The sequence below is a fragment of the Rissa tridactyla genome, chromosome 13, assembly GCF_028500815.1.
Source record: "Rissa tridactyla isolate bRisTri1 chromosome 13, bRisTri1.patW.cur.20221130, whole genome shotgun sequence".
Classification (NCBI taxonomy): Eukaryota; Metazoa; Chordata; class Aves; order Charadriiformes; family Laridae; genus Rissa; species Rissa tridactyla.
Window position 1 is genome coordinate 12183177 of NC_071478.1, and position 15978 is coordinate 12199154.

At 42.6% G+C, this 15978-nt stretch overlaps 1 protein-coding gene across 3 annotated transcripts; it reads right to left on the bottom strand.

The window, feature by feature from the left end:
* Positions 1 to 300: 300 nt before the first annotated feature.
* RNF185 (ring finger protein 185) lies at positions 301 to 14624 on the bottom strand. Of its 3 annotated transcripts, none has more exons than XM_054219719.1 (7): positions 14545 to 14624; positions 8899 to 9130; positions 7238 to 7256; positions 6472 to 6584; positions 5874 to 5928; positions 3784 to 3901; positions 301 to 2878 (listed from the first exon to the last, which is right to left on the bottom strand). In XM_054219719.1, the coding sequence occupies exons 2-7, from the start codon at positions 9078 to 9080 to the stop codon at positions 2781 to 2783; spliced, it is 585 nt and encodes a 194-aa protein (XP_054075694.1). In that variant the 5' UTR covers positions 9081 to 9130; positions 14545 to 14624; the 3' UTR covers positions 301 to 2780. The 3 variants fall into 3 exon arrangements, with proteins under 3 accessions (XP_054075694.1, XP_054075695.1, XP_054075696.1); XM_054219720.1 differs by lacking the exon at positions 14545 to 14624 and adding an exon at positions 14132 to 14372; XM_054219721.1 differs by lacking the exon at positions 14545 to 14624 and adding an exon at positions 10188 to 14109.
* Positions 14625 to 15978: the final 1354 nt, after the last annotated feature.

Here is a 15978-nt window from a genome sequence, read left to right on the forward strand (position 1 = left end):
ATCGCCGCGCTGCTCTGCGGGGAGCGTCCCGCCCTTTCCGCGGTCAGGACCAATGACAGCGCCGCCGCGTCCCCCCGGTCCCTCCCACCACGTGCCGCGGCGGGCGGTAGCTGCCGCCGCTGGGCCCGGCCCGGCCCCGCCGCCCGGTGAGGGAGAAGCGGGGCCCGTCCCTCCCGCTTCCTGAGGCGCGGACCGGCAACCGCCTCCTCCGCTCCTCGTCCTCGAGGTAAGGCTCGGGCAGGCACCTCGCCTTACCTCAGTCCGTCCACGAAGCAGAAAGGAAGGGCAGCGCACTCCAGGTCAATGTAAAACCATTTTTTAATTCTAAATCACTTTCACAACAGTGAAAATTAGTGAACAGTAATGGTAATGCACTAAACGAGCCTTTATGGGCTGTGTGCAGTCTGAGTACAAGGAGGGGAAGTGGTACGATACAAAAAGCACACCAAGAAAAAGGTAGGAACAAAAGCGTTAACACTTTTAGACTATGTCATTCTTGGATTGCCAGAAAACAAGGACTCTCAGTCATGTTTCTGCAGCCACCGTCTAAATCCATTCTGTCTCTCACCAATAGATGGAAAAAAAACCCAAAGCCATTAAAATTCTGTATTTTAAAACAATTGTTAGTTAAATAAGTTTCAATACCTCTTGAACCTATTACAGTCACTTTTCTGTCCTCTTTATCAGAAAAAGGCTCTAAAGGGATACCCTGCTCCTCCCTGGGTAACCTCTGCTCTTAGCATGGAGTTTCTCAATACAAAAAGAAGGAAAACCATCCCCCTTTCACTCTCACACGAACTTTCCCTTTCCATCAGCAGGTGGTGCTGCCTGCTCATGAAAGGAAGTCAAAGCTGCGACATTGTACTACAGCCAGTTGCTTCTAAGAATGCAATAAATAGCCTTTCTCGCAGAAAAGGTCCTAATCACCAAGTTATGCACTTGAGAAGAACCATATGCAGAAGAAGTTGAGCTTCTCAAAAGTGCCATGCAACAAAAGTTGAAGCACCACTTCAACTATAGTTGAGCAATATATTCTGCCAGATTATCATCCAGTCAGGTATAAATTTGACTAGATATGGTAAAACACCACAGAAGCTTTGCAACGTTCTACTTGCCAGAATGAATTTTGGAGGTAGGCAAGCTAAACTTCAGTCATCCTCTGTCTTGATACTAAAAAGTGAAGAGTTTATAGTTACATAAATAAGCTTCTACAACAATTAATTAAGGTGTCCTGCCCAGGAACCTCATCCATACCCTAGAAAAACCCTAGCCATTGAAACAAAGTTTCTATGAATTGATTTGTTTTGTCAGTTGTTTGTCTATTGTCAGGGAAGTCACAATATTCATCTTGCAGGAAATCATTATGACTATCAGCAATCTGAATCAAAATAATCTAAAAACAATAAGAGAAAAAAAGTTTGAATTGCCTAGCCAGAGAAATATGAGAACTGTTTATCTTGCTAGGGAATCTCTCATATCTGCTGTTCTGAAGGAATCTACACAAATACATCAGGAGTACTCTTTAAAGCTGTACACCCAACAGGATTCCAGAACAGCTACAGAGTGCTCACCTTCTGAAATATTTTCCCCTCAGCACGTAAATGGTTGTGGTCTCCTCCAGCACTTCAAATTAATATCTTTGGTAGATACTGCAGAGACTCTTGCACTATAGTCATTCTGCTGTGGCATGGAGTAGCTGTATGCACCTGTAGAGAGAAGCTCTTCCAGATGTTCCCTACTGTGGCATGTGCCAGCAAAGGCAGGATCTCATTTTTCCTCCTGTATAGTTTTACAGTATGACAAGTTTAACCCCAAAACTCACGTAAAGATGCCTTTTGTTCCTCTCCCCAAACAAGCTGGCCTCCGATCTGTAATAGGATTTTATTTGGAGTACATGATCTTGCGTAGAAAGTCACAAAGCCTTGGGAAGAATAAATGTAGCTACAGTGACAAGGTTGGGAGGGGACTACCCATGAAGGCAGCCACAGGCTGCTGCGCAGAACCAAGGAAGACAACACTGTTTTGTCAGTGAGGAACTGGGCTGGGTGAGGCAGACAGGTGCGCCGTACTGTTCGGCAACCCCACCCGGCTCCACAAGGAGAGAATCTTCCAGTGTCTGGCTCCAGCAAATTCAGGCTTTAAAAAAATTGCAGCATAAATTTGTATCCCTTCTTCTAACAGCCATTAGAACCGCTTCTGGAGGGGTTTTCCATCACGCCGGAAAATAACAGCAAGAAGAGAAAAGTCTCCAAACCTGGTTCCATTTGCATCACGTGCTGTGCCCAGAGTTTCAGCAGTGCTGCAGATGATTTCCTGAAGAAGGCTGGATGTTGATGTGAAGATGTTAGATAACATCCGCAGCTCTGGCAGATCCATTGTGGTTGCCACGGACGAGATACTGATCACACTGTAGAATTTTCCTTACCTGCCCAGTCTACCTTGAGGCAACTGTCTTTCACATAAACCTGGTGTCGCTGATTGGCACAGGATTTCAAAGCAGCACTCCTTTTAGGAGCAGAGCTCAAAGCTAGGCCCACGGTTTGTGGCAGGAATCTGTTGTACAAGATAGCTGAGCTGAAACAGGCTTTTTAACCAATGTTTAATTTCCAACTCTGGTGCAAAATACGAGATTCCTCATTGTGCTGTGGCAGCACCAATTCCTGAAGCCCATAGTTAGCTATGGAACCAGACACCAAGAGGTTTAAAATGGGATGGGGGTGCAGTTTGTAACTGTTTCTGTGGCCTTGCTGGCCATGAATATACAGAATAATGGACAAGATTTACGCAATCAACAGCCAGAACATTATCACCAGAGCCACAAACAGGAAGAGGCGGGACAGGAATTGCTCATCCACATATTGAGGAGTCCCTGGAACAGCTGGAAAACAGCAAGTAAAAAAACCACAGTTCAGCTCCTTCCTCTTCTCCAGAATTGTGTGCATTCTGAACATAGTACATTCATAAATTGAAAGCTATGCAAGGAATCTACTTGGTGGGAAACTGTTGCTATTTCCTACCCTCAGACCGGCCAGCCATATTGGAAGATCAGAAGGAAGACATCAGCTCCCTGAAGCAGGACTGGTGGTAAACCTGCTCATGACTAATAGCAGCAGGCAGCTCCAAGTGCCAGAGTACAGGCAGGTCTGCCGGGAGTACTTCTGGGGACAGTGCTGAGCCAAGTTCGCTGCTTAGTTCACTGCTGAGCTAAGTTCACTGTTTCCATCCTATGGAACTTTACCACCTCTACCTGAGCGCTCCTCCCCATCAATGTGAAACATCTCTGAAGAAGGAAATGGTAAAACTGTCAAATGGTGTGTGTAGCCTTGGCCAAGAGAACTACTGAAAGGCACACAAGTCTAAAGCTCAAGCCGTGCCTTTCTGGAACTGCTGTATTGAATCCACAGATGAAAAGCAGATAAAGGAGTTGGTTAAATTATGGCTGTTACAACAATGTATATTTACATACTCCTTAGCTCAGTCACTCCTCCACATGAATTTTCAGTGGACACTGAAGTATAGTTAATAGGCAAGTTAATTTGACCCAAGGACAGCACAGGTCCTTGGCAACACAGGTGTGACATGAAGAATGTGTTTATGTTTCTCGTAATTCCTATGCCACTTACTGGGTGTTTTCCCTCATTTTGTGTTTCTATTTACAACACTGATTTACTTTATTGTTTAGAAAGCTTTGTCATTTAGCAGGCTATTTGTTTAAAAGTTACAAGGGAGTTTGTAAAACATCTGTTTGTGATAGGACTCTTGGGAAGATAGGATGCATGGTACCTGGAGGAGGTCGCCCGTCGTTTATGTTGAATGCTGTTGCAAATATACCAAAGGGAAACGCCCCAATTCCGAATGACATTTGGAAGCCACCATCACCAAACCCAAAGCCCTGGAATCCCTGCAAAGAACAAAGCAACGTAAGAGAAAAAAGGTACCGATCATTTAAAAGCCTATTTCAGAATGTTTTGTAAAAGTGTAGATGTTCCCTCTCACTGGCTTCCCTACGGCTGAAGGATTATCATGCTGTCTGACGACTTTCAGTCTGACACACTATTGTTAAATACCTCCTTAGTTCTCCTCATTTTAAAACATTTCACACAGTAGCAAACTTGTCAGAGCAACCCAAAAGTTTGAGAAAATGAAAACTAGGAACCGCAGTTCTTGCCTGGAAGGCCACAAATTAACAAAAGCTTTTCTGTAATGTTTGTCAACTTAAATTAGTATATATCCGACAATATATCAAAATCAACATTACCAATTCTATTTAGAATGTCTTAACAACGTATTCATAACTCCGTATCAATAGCTACTGGCCATATAACTATAAGAAAGGCATTGTAAAAAAATAATCTGCATTGATTTTCATGATACACGTGCATTATTTAAACATTCAGTAAAGTGATAAATTGCCAGTGGGATGCATAGAGCAGTACAGAGAAGAACAGTAAAAAAAAATAATAATAATTTACCAGGGGGACTCTAATTAAGTTGGCAGATAAAGTCATCTGGGTCAGGAATGCAAGATACAAGGAAAGGAGGAAAAAGGAAGAGTTACAATGCAACAACATTGACCCCTATGGGATCCAGACTAAAATACCACATCGAGTCAAAAGATAAGTCTCAATCAAGATGAATCCTACTGTATAAAAGCAGTGTACTATTTGAGAACCAACTGTATATGAATCTAAGTAGTTGCATCATGTTTAAGAACTGTGCAGAACTCTCAGTCACCATGTTCTGTAATCCAGTAAACTGTCCTCTCGTCTCAGATTTAAAACAGCAACACTAATTCTGAAAGCCCCTCTGGTCTACCACTTCCAAACAGTGGGAGGACAAAGATGATTTCACTCATATAATAAAAGCCAGACATTTCTGGGTTCATCCTTGATTTAAGGAGTTAATCTTTTGACTATGACTCTTCTCAAGCATTTTGCCATTAACTACCAGGAATGGCAAAGGACTTTGTACGGCAGGTCCTACACATGTAGGAAATAAGAGGGCAGCATCACTACTGCCGTATCTTCGTACCAGATTCCTCTGACTTACAGCAGCACCAGCTAAAAGGTTCAAACAAGGTATAGCAGCTGATTTAATAAGGTGTCAACTCCCTAGTGAGACAGAATTGAGCTCCCAATACACTCAATACAGAAATGTTCCTTAATCACACCCAGCAGAGTTGTTTGCTTGAAGCATGAGGTATACAAATGCTCTCTGAGGATCCCAGGCTGAGTTACATGGAAATATGCAATTGTTTCATCAGGTCATGCTCACTGCCACTGTGCTAAAGAACACCGTGGTCTGTCCTACTGGCTACTCCCACGTCTGTTCAACCTATGCCAGCTGCTGTTTACATTCACTCTATATGATCTCCTTAACAAAACCACAGATCCCTCTTCAAATTCACAGATATCTACATTTTTTTGCTTGTAATGCCATGGTACAGTAACATCCCATAGAAATGCCAGAAGCAGGTGCCAGTGCCAAAAAAGTAAGTTCACGCATGGATTAGATATTTCCATGACAAATATAGTTTGACAGAAATATACTTCCACAAAGAATTTTCAAAGCAAAGTGTTCCTTGTATTTATATGTGAAGAATGATCAAGTATGAAAAACATTTCTGGTGATGCCCGCAGGGCTGTTTTCATGAAGCACGATTCCAGTTGGCCCATTCTTTGGGATGCTAAAAAGTACCATAGGAAAGGAGTTTTCTGCCACACCACAGCTATCAATTATTCATGAATAACCTACTGGGGGCGAGCAAGAAACATAAGACACAGGATCTCATGCGCACATTATGTCCTCCAGGATTAATAGGTATCACCATCGATAAAAACAACTTATCTGCTTGAGCTTGTTTTTTCACTTACCCCTCTATTCTCTGGTTCAGGTCTCTGTCCTTGGGGTCGTGGTGGAGTTTTCTCTCTGCAGGAGGTTGTGAAATTAGCTCAAGTGCAAGGATACCTGGCAATAGTATCTGCAATAGCCTGGCTAATAAGACAGAACAGACACAGAGCACACTCTCACAGGGCCATGCTGCAGCAGAGCTGGAGGCAGTGTGTGAGCGAGCAGACCAACCGGCTTATGAATCTTCAGCATCACATCGCTGAATTACGATATTGCACTTTTAAATAACAAAATGCCATTGCAAAGGCTAGAAACCGAGGACACGAACATTTTATACAAGCTTCTCCAGTCAGATAACATTCATTGCAATCTGCCACTTGTAACTGACAATTAACACCCAATTCAAATGAAAATAAATTGCCAGTTGAACAAGAAACAAGGTGTGCAAACACAGGCCCTGAAAAAGCCAGAAATACTTGGCAGGAATGTCAGTTCTACCTGTCTTTTGACAAAGCATTTCATATTACGAATCCTGCACTTTGATAGTTTCATCTTAAGACCTTAAACTAAAAGTTTCATCTTTAGTTTTCACGCAAAAGTAGTTGTATTTGGGTTTCTTACCTGGGGTCCTGTTGCCCGGTGCTACCTCTTCCATACAGGGGAATAACTTTATCTCGACTGATTCCTGCTTTGCATACAGGACACACTTGTCTATTTGGCCTGGTCTCTAGCCACTAAAAGAAAGGAAATTACAAGAAAACTAGTAAAAGACCATGAAAACAACAACATGCAAACCTCACTTGCAGCCAGGCAGAGAGGCTTTAGCAATTTCTCAGAAAGCCACGGAGCAAAACATTCTAAGTGACAAGTACTCTCCAAAGTGGAGCTGTCATTTTGGCTATTGTTCTGGTATGATCCACTTACTGATGTGTACACATTCAGAACTGCACTGGAGTAAAATATGAAGAAATATACTGGGCTGTTGGTACTGTTTAGGCCAAGGGCTAGCGCAGATGCCCTCCTTTCATCTATCTTTTCTATAATGGTACCACAACGTAAACCACTACATATGCAAAGAGAAGTACACTCAGCACTTAAGCCTGCAGACTAAACCCCTGTGAACTGCCTACAGTAATTCTCCTACCAAAACTGGGAATATTCAGTGTTTAAGAAACTCAAAAGCAGGAAGCAAGTGGATCAGAATCTAAGTTTTCTTTTTGCTGAAAGAGCAGATTGCAGGGTGTTGCGCATGAAGTTGCATTAGCAGGTTGCAATTGCCCAGGAGAGAAAGAAGCACATTTGAGAAGAGGGGATACTCCAGAGAACCAAGGGCTTTACTGAGTAACAGGAGCTGATGAAAGACAAAGTAAAAGGAAACCTGTCTTACCTGGTGTAAACAAGGCCAACTGTGAGCATTCCCAGGATAATTTGTTCACAGAGCAGAAAAAGAAGGGAAAATAGAATTAGTTACTGACAACTCGATCTGAATATGTATAAAGTATACCACGGATGGCACAGCTTGGAGACAACAGAATCCTGGAATCCAGCTGGGCCAGTTCCATAACCTCCCATTAAAATAATTTTTGAAAGCACAGCCCAAGACCGATCTCCACTGGTCTTTTCAGGTTACGCAATCTGATTAAGTTGCTAACGTAATTCTCTGCATATCACCTTTGATCCCTGGGTCCTCATCCATACCAAAGGCCCATACAGAGGCTTAATTAATCTTAGTGTTTACTGTACAGATTTTCTCTTCTGATACCATGAAGAGATACCCCTGAGCTAAGATGCAGATGAGGAAGATGTCAAGTGATGAGACTTCAGGATAAAAGAAGTCATGCAAGGGACATTCAGCTAAAACATCGTGACACATTCACAGAATCATGGAATAATTCAAGCTAGACAGTACTTCAGGTGGCCTCGAGTCCAACCTGACGCTCAGAGCAGGGTCAGCTATTGAGATCAGACCCAGCTGCTCAGGGCAGAGAAGCTCCCATTATGCAGTACTACTCTTAAGATTAAATTAATATGGCAACTTAAAAAAAGGTCGAAGATAAACAAGCAAGCTACGAGATAAAACTGCTAAGCAGCCATCTGCTTTCAAAGTGGTCTTGACAACACTATTCACACAAGACAGACGCTATTTTTTAAGGTTCCATTCTTCTAAATCCTCTTGTGCAATAATTTAACCTAGCTTTATCTTGACACGCCATCAGCACGTGATTTTCCATCTTCTCCTAGAATAAAACCCTGGATTTTCAGATGTTACATACATTCACACAGAAAATAAATGGTCTTTTAGGCCTCTTTTTATTAAAGAGCATAATTTAGCCTATTGTGTAAAATATACCAAAAAACCCACCACATTTGGCCACATCAATCCTTAATAACTTCTTAACATTCAAGAAAGAGTATATTCTAGACCAAGTTACCCAAATAAGAAATGCTGCATGCTTACTGTATTTGTGCGACACATTCCTATGTCAGATCAAAGAACTGAAAAGTTAGTATTACAACTGCAATACCACGGAAAGAGAAAGAGCCCACGTGTAAAAGCTTGTTATCTAATTATTTTATTTAGTGGTTTCAAAGGAAAAAAAGAGCAAGCTTGTAGGAAGTATGAAAACTACAATTTGGCCTCCAGAACCTAGTTTCAAATGCAGGTTTAGGTATACAGTGGTTAGAAAGGAATTTAGGTCTGAACAAGATACCTGTGCTAGACCAGACAGCACAAGGAAAATAACACACATAACCAAGCAGTATCAAGGAACACAGAACTCTCTATGTGGGTATGCTCATTTCTTTGCTTCTACAAAATAATCCAGAAGTATAAGAAGTTTAAGATGCAAGAAACCCACTCCCTGGAACATGAGCACAGAAAAAAAAACAGCTGAGGAGCAAAACCAAATTGCTCCTAAATCAAAACTACCGTCCTTACTCATTTTATACGAGACATTTTATTTGACATCTAGAATTATAAAAATTCCTTTTATGTGATCAGAGAGATATATGGTGTTCTGGTTTACCTGTGACAGCTTGAGTACTTACCAGAAGAGATGTCCACACAAGCTGATCACTGCATCCTTGGCAGTGTCTAAACAGATGTTACATTCAAAAGTGTTGTCCTGATTAGCATTCTCCCCAGCACCATTACTGCTACTGCTGCCACTGGTCCCTCCAGTACTGGAGTTCTTTGTTGATGCAGAAGTTGTGGGTCCTTTGCTTGCCATCCTCAAGAACTACCCAGACAGAAGGTCAAGAAAATTATCCTGTTGGAATCCTAGCAGTGAGAAAGGGAAAAAAAGTAAATAAAAAACTTTTTGGCATTAGAACATTGCATTCTTGTCCTGTTTCAAACTGGTAGTAATTTATCTAAGAAGCACTTGAATCCTATTGTTGATGGTTTTAGTTTAACGTAGCCAAGAGGGATCTTTTTTTAGAAACTAAGCTACTTGAAAGTCCTGAAGTATGACCTGGCTGATATGTGACCTGTATTTTAAAGTTACTGATAAGCAAGTGACATCCACTGCCAAAAGCAAACCATTGTATTTCCTCATAAATGCCATTTGCTATGAGAAGAATGAGCTCACCTAGTCATACATGCTCTTCCAAAAATTCAATACAAGTTAAAACTGTGAGTGCAGTCTGAAATAGGATTTAATCATGAAGCAATTCAGAGTTTGGACAGACTGACTTCATACATAGTCTCAAGTTCAGTGTTCATTAGTTTGGATATTAATGATAATAATGGCATGCAAAGGTGGCTCGGTACTTGATTTGTCTCATCAGCAGTACATTGCTGCTATCACAGCAGTGTGTTGATATGACTATCAAACATTTCTAATCTAGTATTCATGCAGAAGTACTAAAAATTTTACTTTAATGTGCTTTCATTTTACTTACATGTTTTCACCTCTCATTAACATCATCACATTTATCAAAGAACCCCATTTATTTTATTTCAGTAGCAACAACCTCTACAGTATAATTCCTTGATATGCAAATTCTACAGTTCCTAAAACTTTGAGGCTCAGGACAAGGCATTTACATTTCCAGAAACAAACACTTTTACCAGTGCAAGATTTTTAATCCAAGAACTAAGAGAGTTTCAGCAGTTACAGAAATTAATTCAACAAACCAAAAATGTTTAAAATATTCCACTGTGCTTTTCATGAAACTCTGACATCATGTTGCTGCTGCAAGGATATGAATACTTAAGTAAGACTGTGAGAAAGAAACAGGTGATTATCTGAACTTTTTGCAAGTGTACAAACAGTTAAGCATTTTAAAAAGGGCAACCTGAATTTTTCAGAAGCTAATTTTTTTTGCAAACTTACCCTGCAAGCATTAAAGGCTTTCCTTAGTGTTCCCTCTTTGTAGCACTGCCAAAGCACAGGTGCGGAGCAGCAAAATAAAACCTCAGTATCTCTAGCTTTTTTCATACAATACAATCTCACTGCAGGGTCAAGAAAGCATCGTACTCCAGGTTCACGAAGGTATTGCAATGAAGAGACCCAATTACAGCAAGCGAAATATATTTTTGCAGAGCTTTTTCACTCAGTTACATCATTTTGCACAGTGTCCCAGAAGGGCAGCTTTGTATTCGCAGATGCTGTGCTTCAACATACATTGCTTTCAGCACTGCTGACTCCGAGCATTTCACGCCATGACTTCATTTACACTCAGCAGCAACACAGTTCATTGTACAAAATTAAAATTCCTGTTAGTTCAAGGCAGACGGTAAATGCTGCCAGCCCACAAACTATATGCTATAAAGACGCTTGGATTTTTCACACATCCTTACTACCAGAATCTTCAGCCTATCTTGCTCGGTAGTTTAATGCTTGAAAACTTAGCAACTTGGACCTATATATATTTGCTGGGAATTGATATCAACATCAAAAAAACCTCCTTAAAACTAAGGAGTTCAACACATTGACATCATTTTATGGAAAGGGCACAAGAAACGTCTGGCTCTTTTATCTTGGCACATAACACAAAGAAAACATGTGTAAGAGGCACATAAATGAATTTCTGTGCCCCTAAAACTAATGTGGAAAAAAAGGTCCTTTTTTCCAAATTACATTCCATATATTTAACACCAGAAATCTGGGGACTCATCAAAAAGATAAAATCTGTATCTCCACAAACACTTACGCAAATAACTCTTAGTTTTTAGTAACTATGAAAAATAAATAAATCATTAAGTTATGAAGGATGATAAAGAAATCCATAGCAATATCAGTAATGTAATGGAATAAAGATGGCTGAGACAGAAGGAAGATCAAAATGATGTAACGCAACAGGCACTGAATCTATTCTCGTAGAAGGTGGCCATTCCTTAATCTGTACTGGGATCCTCTCCCGATTATTTCTCCACAGGCTGATTGGGCCTGATAACCTATTAGGATATTGCAATTTAAAATATCAAAACCATACCAAAACACAACAATAAAAATAATCAGTCTTATCCTGAAAAGCCTTCTCAAACATGTGCTCTTGTCCGTGGCATACTGTTTAATATAACTAGGTCTATAACAAGTGCTGTTGGGGTCTGTTCATCTCCAAATCATGCTGCACATACACAAAGCTGCAAGCGTGAAACACCATCCAATGACTAAACTTACATTTGGTAATCATATATTGTGTCACTTGTGAGTGAAGTCTGTGAATCCTAAAGTAGCAGTTCAACTGCGAATTCAGTTTGTTCCGAGTGTAGAACAAGCTCAAAATTGTTGAAATGTCACTTGAACCGCTTAAACTCTGAGATAAAACTTTTTAGGGGAAAAAAAACAACGAAACCAACAAACCACATGCAAACTACAAGCTGAAAAAAACCCAACCAACCACAAAGACAACAGGCTAAACCAAGCCCATTTTCATTTTGATTTAGAGTTCAGCAGGAAGGCTGTGAATACACTGGGATATAACATGAGTTCTGGGGTTAAGTAAACAGAATTTAGAGATGCCAGTCCAGCTTTGCTAAATCCTTGTCCTTTAGATCAGGTCTCCAAATCAACCCTAGACACGTGATAAGTAGCAAACAAAATAAGTGAAAGGATATAAAAATCAGCTGTGATCTAACTGCAAGCATTCAAAGATTTTCTTTTTCTTTCTTGCTTTCTAGGTATTTACAGGAAAACAGTATCTTTGTTACTTAAAAGCCACCTCTATTAGTTGTTTAAATCATGACCCCTATGATATCCCAACAAGTTGTTCTGCAAATGACTGAATCACTGATATTTACTACATCCAAGAATCAAGAATGGCAACAGATGAATGATTCAGATCAAAGAACCCATTTTCAAGTAGTCTTCCTAAACAAAAAAAGTCTGGTGGAGTGTGAAGAGGACATGAAAGTGAAGATACACATTTAGGGATCCAGCACAAATCCCACTGAGTTTCCTAAAGAATAAGAATGGCTGAAAGAGCTGGCGGAACTGGACCTCCAAGAAGCAGATCGAACACTGGGACCTGAACGCTTCATGACAACTGAGAGCACAGGAGGTCCGTGAAAGAAGTAAGTGCAGGGAACTGGTAAGGTCTATGTACTGTGTATAAATACTGTGTATAAATCCCACTAACAGGCAATGAGAAAGAAATTTTACTCGAATACTTTAAAAACCTGGATCTATAAATCTAGTGGGAGAAACTGCACACCAGGAAAATGCAAGCCCAATGGCTACTGTAAAAGACCACGTTTCTGAACTCAGCAAATGAAAATTGACGGCATTTGCCAAAGTACACTGACCTGACTCTAAAAACGCAAGAGAAACACTTCAAGACAGACTGGCAGAGTTTGTACTGTAAGTTAAAGCATACCAAAAAAAAAAAAAATCCATTGGAAACACAGCAGGTGAACAATAATTCAACCTGAGAGAGGGGGAATATAAATTCGAGGCTAATGTCATCTGTACGAAACAGTTGTAAATACATGTTCACAGCACTACAACATTAGGATGTTTGAAGTATTTACTTTTTAATCTTCTTTCATGAGCAATAAGAAAAATTTCTGGTGAGGATATAGGCTAGTTTATTAATAAAACCCAAAGTTATTCCTCTTTGTGATATCTAAGACATAATAATGAAATAAAAGGAAATGCATTGTTGAATATAAAATTCCACTAGAAAGACACTTTGCCATGTATCTTTCCTAATGAATCTTATTTTATCTAGGATAACTGAAACAATTCAAATCTAATTTGTTTGAGAAACAAGTTCTGATTTAGTTTCTGAACTTCTTGCTGTTTAAATTGAAAGGAAAACTAGTCAGGTTATTTTCTTATCACTACTTATAAACTAATGTTTATAAACATTAGAAACTCTGTCTAAATCTAAAAATATTACTCAGAGTTTATATAAATACATCCACTCATGAGTTTAACAAAAATCAGATTCTTAACCTATTACTATTGCCTAGACTTAGAGTAAAAGTAACAGGTAACCTCAGCTGGTAATTGTTGACAGTGCCTAGAAGAAAGTACGTTTACTTTTCGACAGTCATTTTTAGATGTTCTTAGCAAATACGTGACTGAAGTCCTACTGTTAGTCATTAAATACACATTTACCTCTCACTACCTTTTTACTCTATTCTGTCTCCCGAACACGTAACATTTTAACGCCTCGGAAACATTTCCTGAGTTCATCTTTTCACTTCCCATAGCCTGGACAGCATCGTGTACCTGCTTTTTAGTGTTACCACAGATAAAGTGGTCACGACACACAGGTCTGTGTGATTACATAGTCTTGTGAAATCAGCCATTCGCCTGACAGGCCAACGTGCCCTTGCTTGGCCTCATTTCATTAATTGGGATTCTGCAACATACGTCTGCGCTACAGCTGCTGCTTCCAGGAGATGGGCCCTGTGAAAGGCTGTCTTGGCAACTCTGAGGATTTGATATACCTCGCAAATACAAGACATTCTTACAAACTATCAAAAAAACCAAGTGATTAAAGTAATTCTTTTTAACCATTCTGTAAAAGTATAACATAGGCTCCAAGAACATGCTGCACAAATCTTGAGACAAAGATTTTATCCTCTTACCTCATAAAGTCCAAAGGAGAAAAAAAAAAAAAGAAGAGAAAACCGATATAACCAGTTGGGTAATACCTCCTGAGCATTTTCCTGGTTTGGAGTGTTATGTAAAACATTAAATACCCTTTAAGTGGGCTAACCAGGTTAGTGGCGAAATGTAGAAATAAAACAAAATAGTTATGATGTGGTTCAAGAAATAATAAGCAATTCCCAACAGAAAAAAATAAGACCAATAATGGCATGTACCAGAAGCTAACGCGGTGCGACCGTGCCCGGAGCCAGGCACGTACCGGAGGGGAATCGGGCGCTTCTTCCCGCAGGGAGGGAGGGAGGGAGGGGGTCGGCACCACCCGCCCGCTCAGCCCGGGGATTTCAGGGGAAAACCCTCGCAGGCGGCGGCGAGCCCCAGCCCGGAGCTCCGGCAGCGCGGGCGGCACAGTCCGGGCCCGCCGGGGCACGGGGCCCGCAGCCGGGGCTGGCCGAGGCCGGGGCTCCCGCGGCGCCTCCGCCCCGCTCGCTGCCGACGGGCTCCGGCCTTCCAGCGGCCCCGGGCACGGCGCGGCCCCGGCCCGCTCCCTTCGCGCCTCAAAGCCGCCGCCCGGCCTCGCCCACCCGCTCCGTCCCCCGCCACCAGCCGGGATCCGCTGGGCTCGGCTCACCGGCGGGTCTCGCCGCTCCCCGCAGCCGCCCCGAGCCGCTCCCCCGCCGGCGGCCGCCGTCACCTGATCGCCCGGAAGCCCGGCCCTGACGGAAGGGACCGGCCTCCCCTCGCCTCCCCGCCGCCGCCGCGCCGGGCCGTGGGGCCGCGTTCCGCCTGGCCGCGGCTCCGCCGAGCCCCTGAACCAGCCCCGCCGGCCGGTTGTTACCTCAGCGGGGAACCGGCTGGGCGCCGTGCGTTACCCTCGGGTCCGTCGCCGCCGCCAGGCCCCGCCTGCGGGTTTTAGCTCGGTCTCTGTCACCTTTGTGCTGCTGCTTCATCGTGAGGTGTTGGCGGGCCGTGGAAAAGGGCAAAAACTACATCTCGGCAACAAACGTTGGGCCCAAGGAAGGAAGGCAGGCAGGCAGACGGCAGCTTTAAGGGAAACAAGTTGTTCAAATGTGCGTGCAGAGCGCTAGGACGTGAGCAGGGAGCACCTCCAGGGTGGGAACAGAGAGCTTGGTAAAGGTATTTACACAGCTGTGAGAAAGTGCAAAGATGGAGAGGGACAAAAGGGAGGCAGAGGGACAAAAAAGAGGGAGAGGAGGGGAGCTGGTGCCTGAAAGGGAGCTCAGAGCTGAGAAAGGTGACCGAGGAGGCACCTCTGAAGGGTTTTGTCCCTGCTCTGTGGACACCGAGGCAGAACACAGCACAAAAGCACTTGTTTTACACAGTGGAGAATGGGTGAAACCTAAACCAAGGTCTCCCACTGAAGGCAAGGGTTAGGAGGGCACAGTGAAGGCAGGAACTGGAGGTTGGCGTCCCGAGACCAGGGGTATTGTCTGAGGCCTGTCTCCTGGCTGAGGTGGCCTCGGACTACGCAGCTCTAGTGCGAAGGTCAGAACATGGCAGCCGGGAAGCGTTCAGCAGTGCAAAACCACAGCTGCACCGAGCCTTCATTCTGCGTTCAGCAGCACCTAGGCTTGGCAAAACCCATGTCAGAGCGGTCGTCCAGCAGCCCTGCTGGAGTTGCCGTACGCGTTGATGTATCGCGCTGGAAAATTTGCAGTTGAGGTGAAAATGGTGGCTGAAAACGATAGCGCTGGTGGCATTAGGACACATGTTATAAAGCTGATGGCGTATTTGGTGTCTGTGAAAGTTTCTCTAATGAAGCAGGCTGTCTTACTTCCAACCAGACAGTAAAGCAGCACGGCTTGGCACAGCTTCAGCATTCAAGCAAAAAATTGGCATCTCAGTGCGGTATCAGATTAATAAGAAGTTAACAAGGCCCCAAAGGTATAAATTAATATCCTCCGGATGCTGATTAAAACAAGGATGAGCTTCTGAAGCTTGGACCAGCTTGGGCTAGTCACCATGTATGCCTAGAGTCAAAAGAATTTCAGTGTAAAAGTTAAAAAAAAAAGGTTGCTTTTTGCTATTATGGGAATAGGTAATG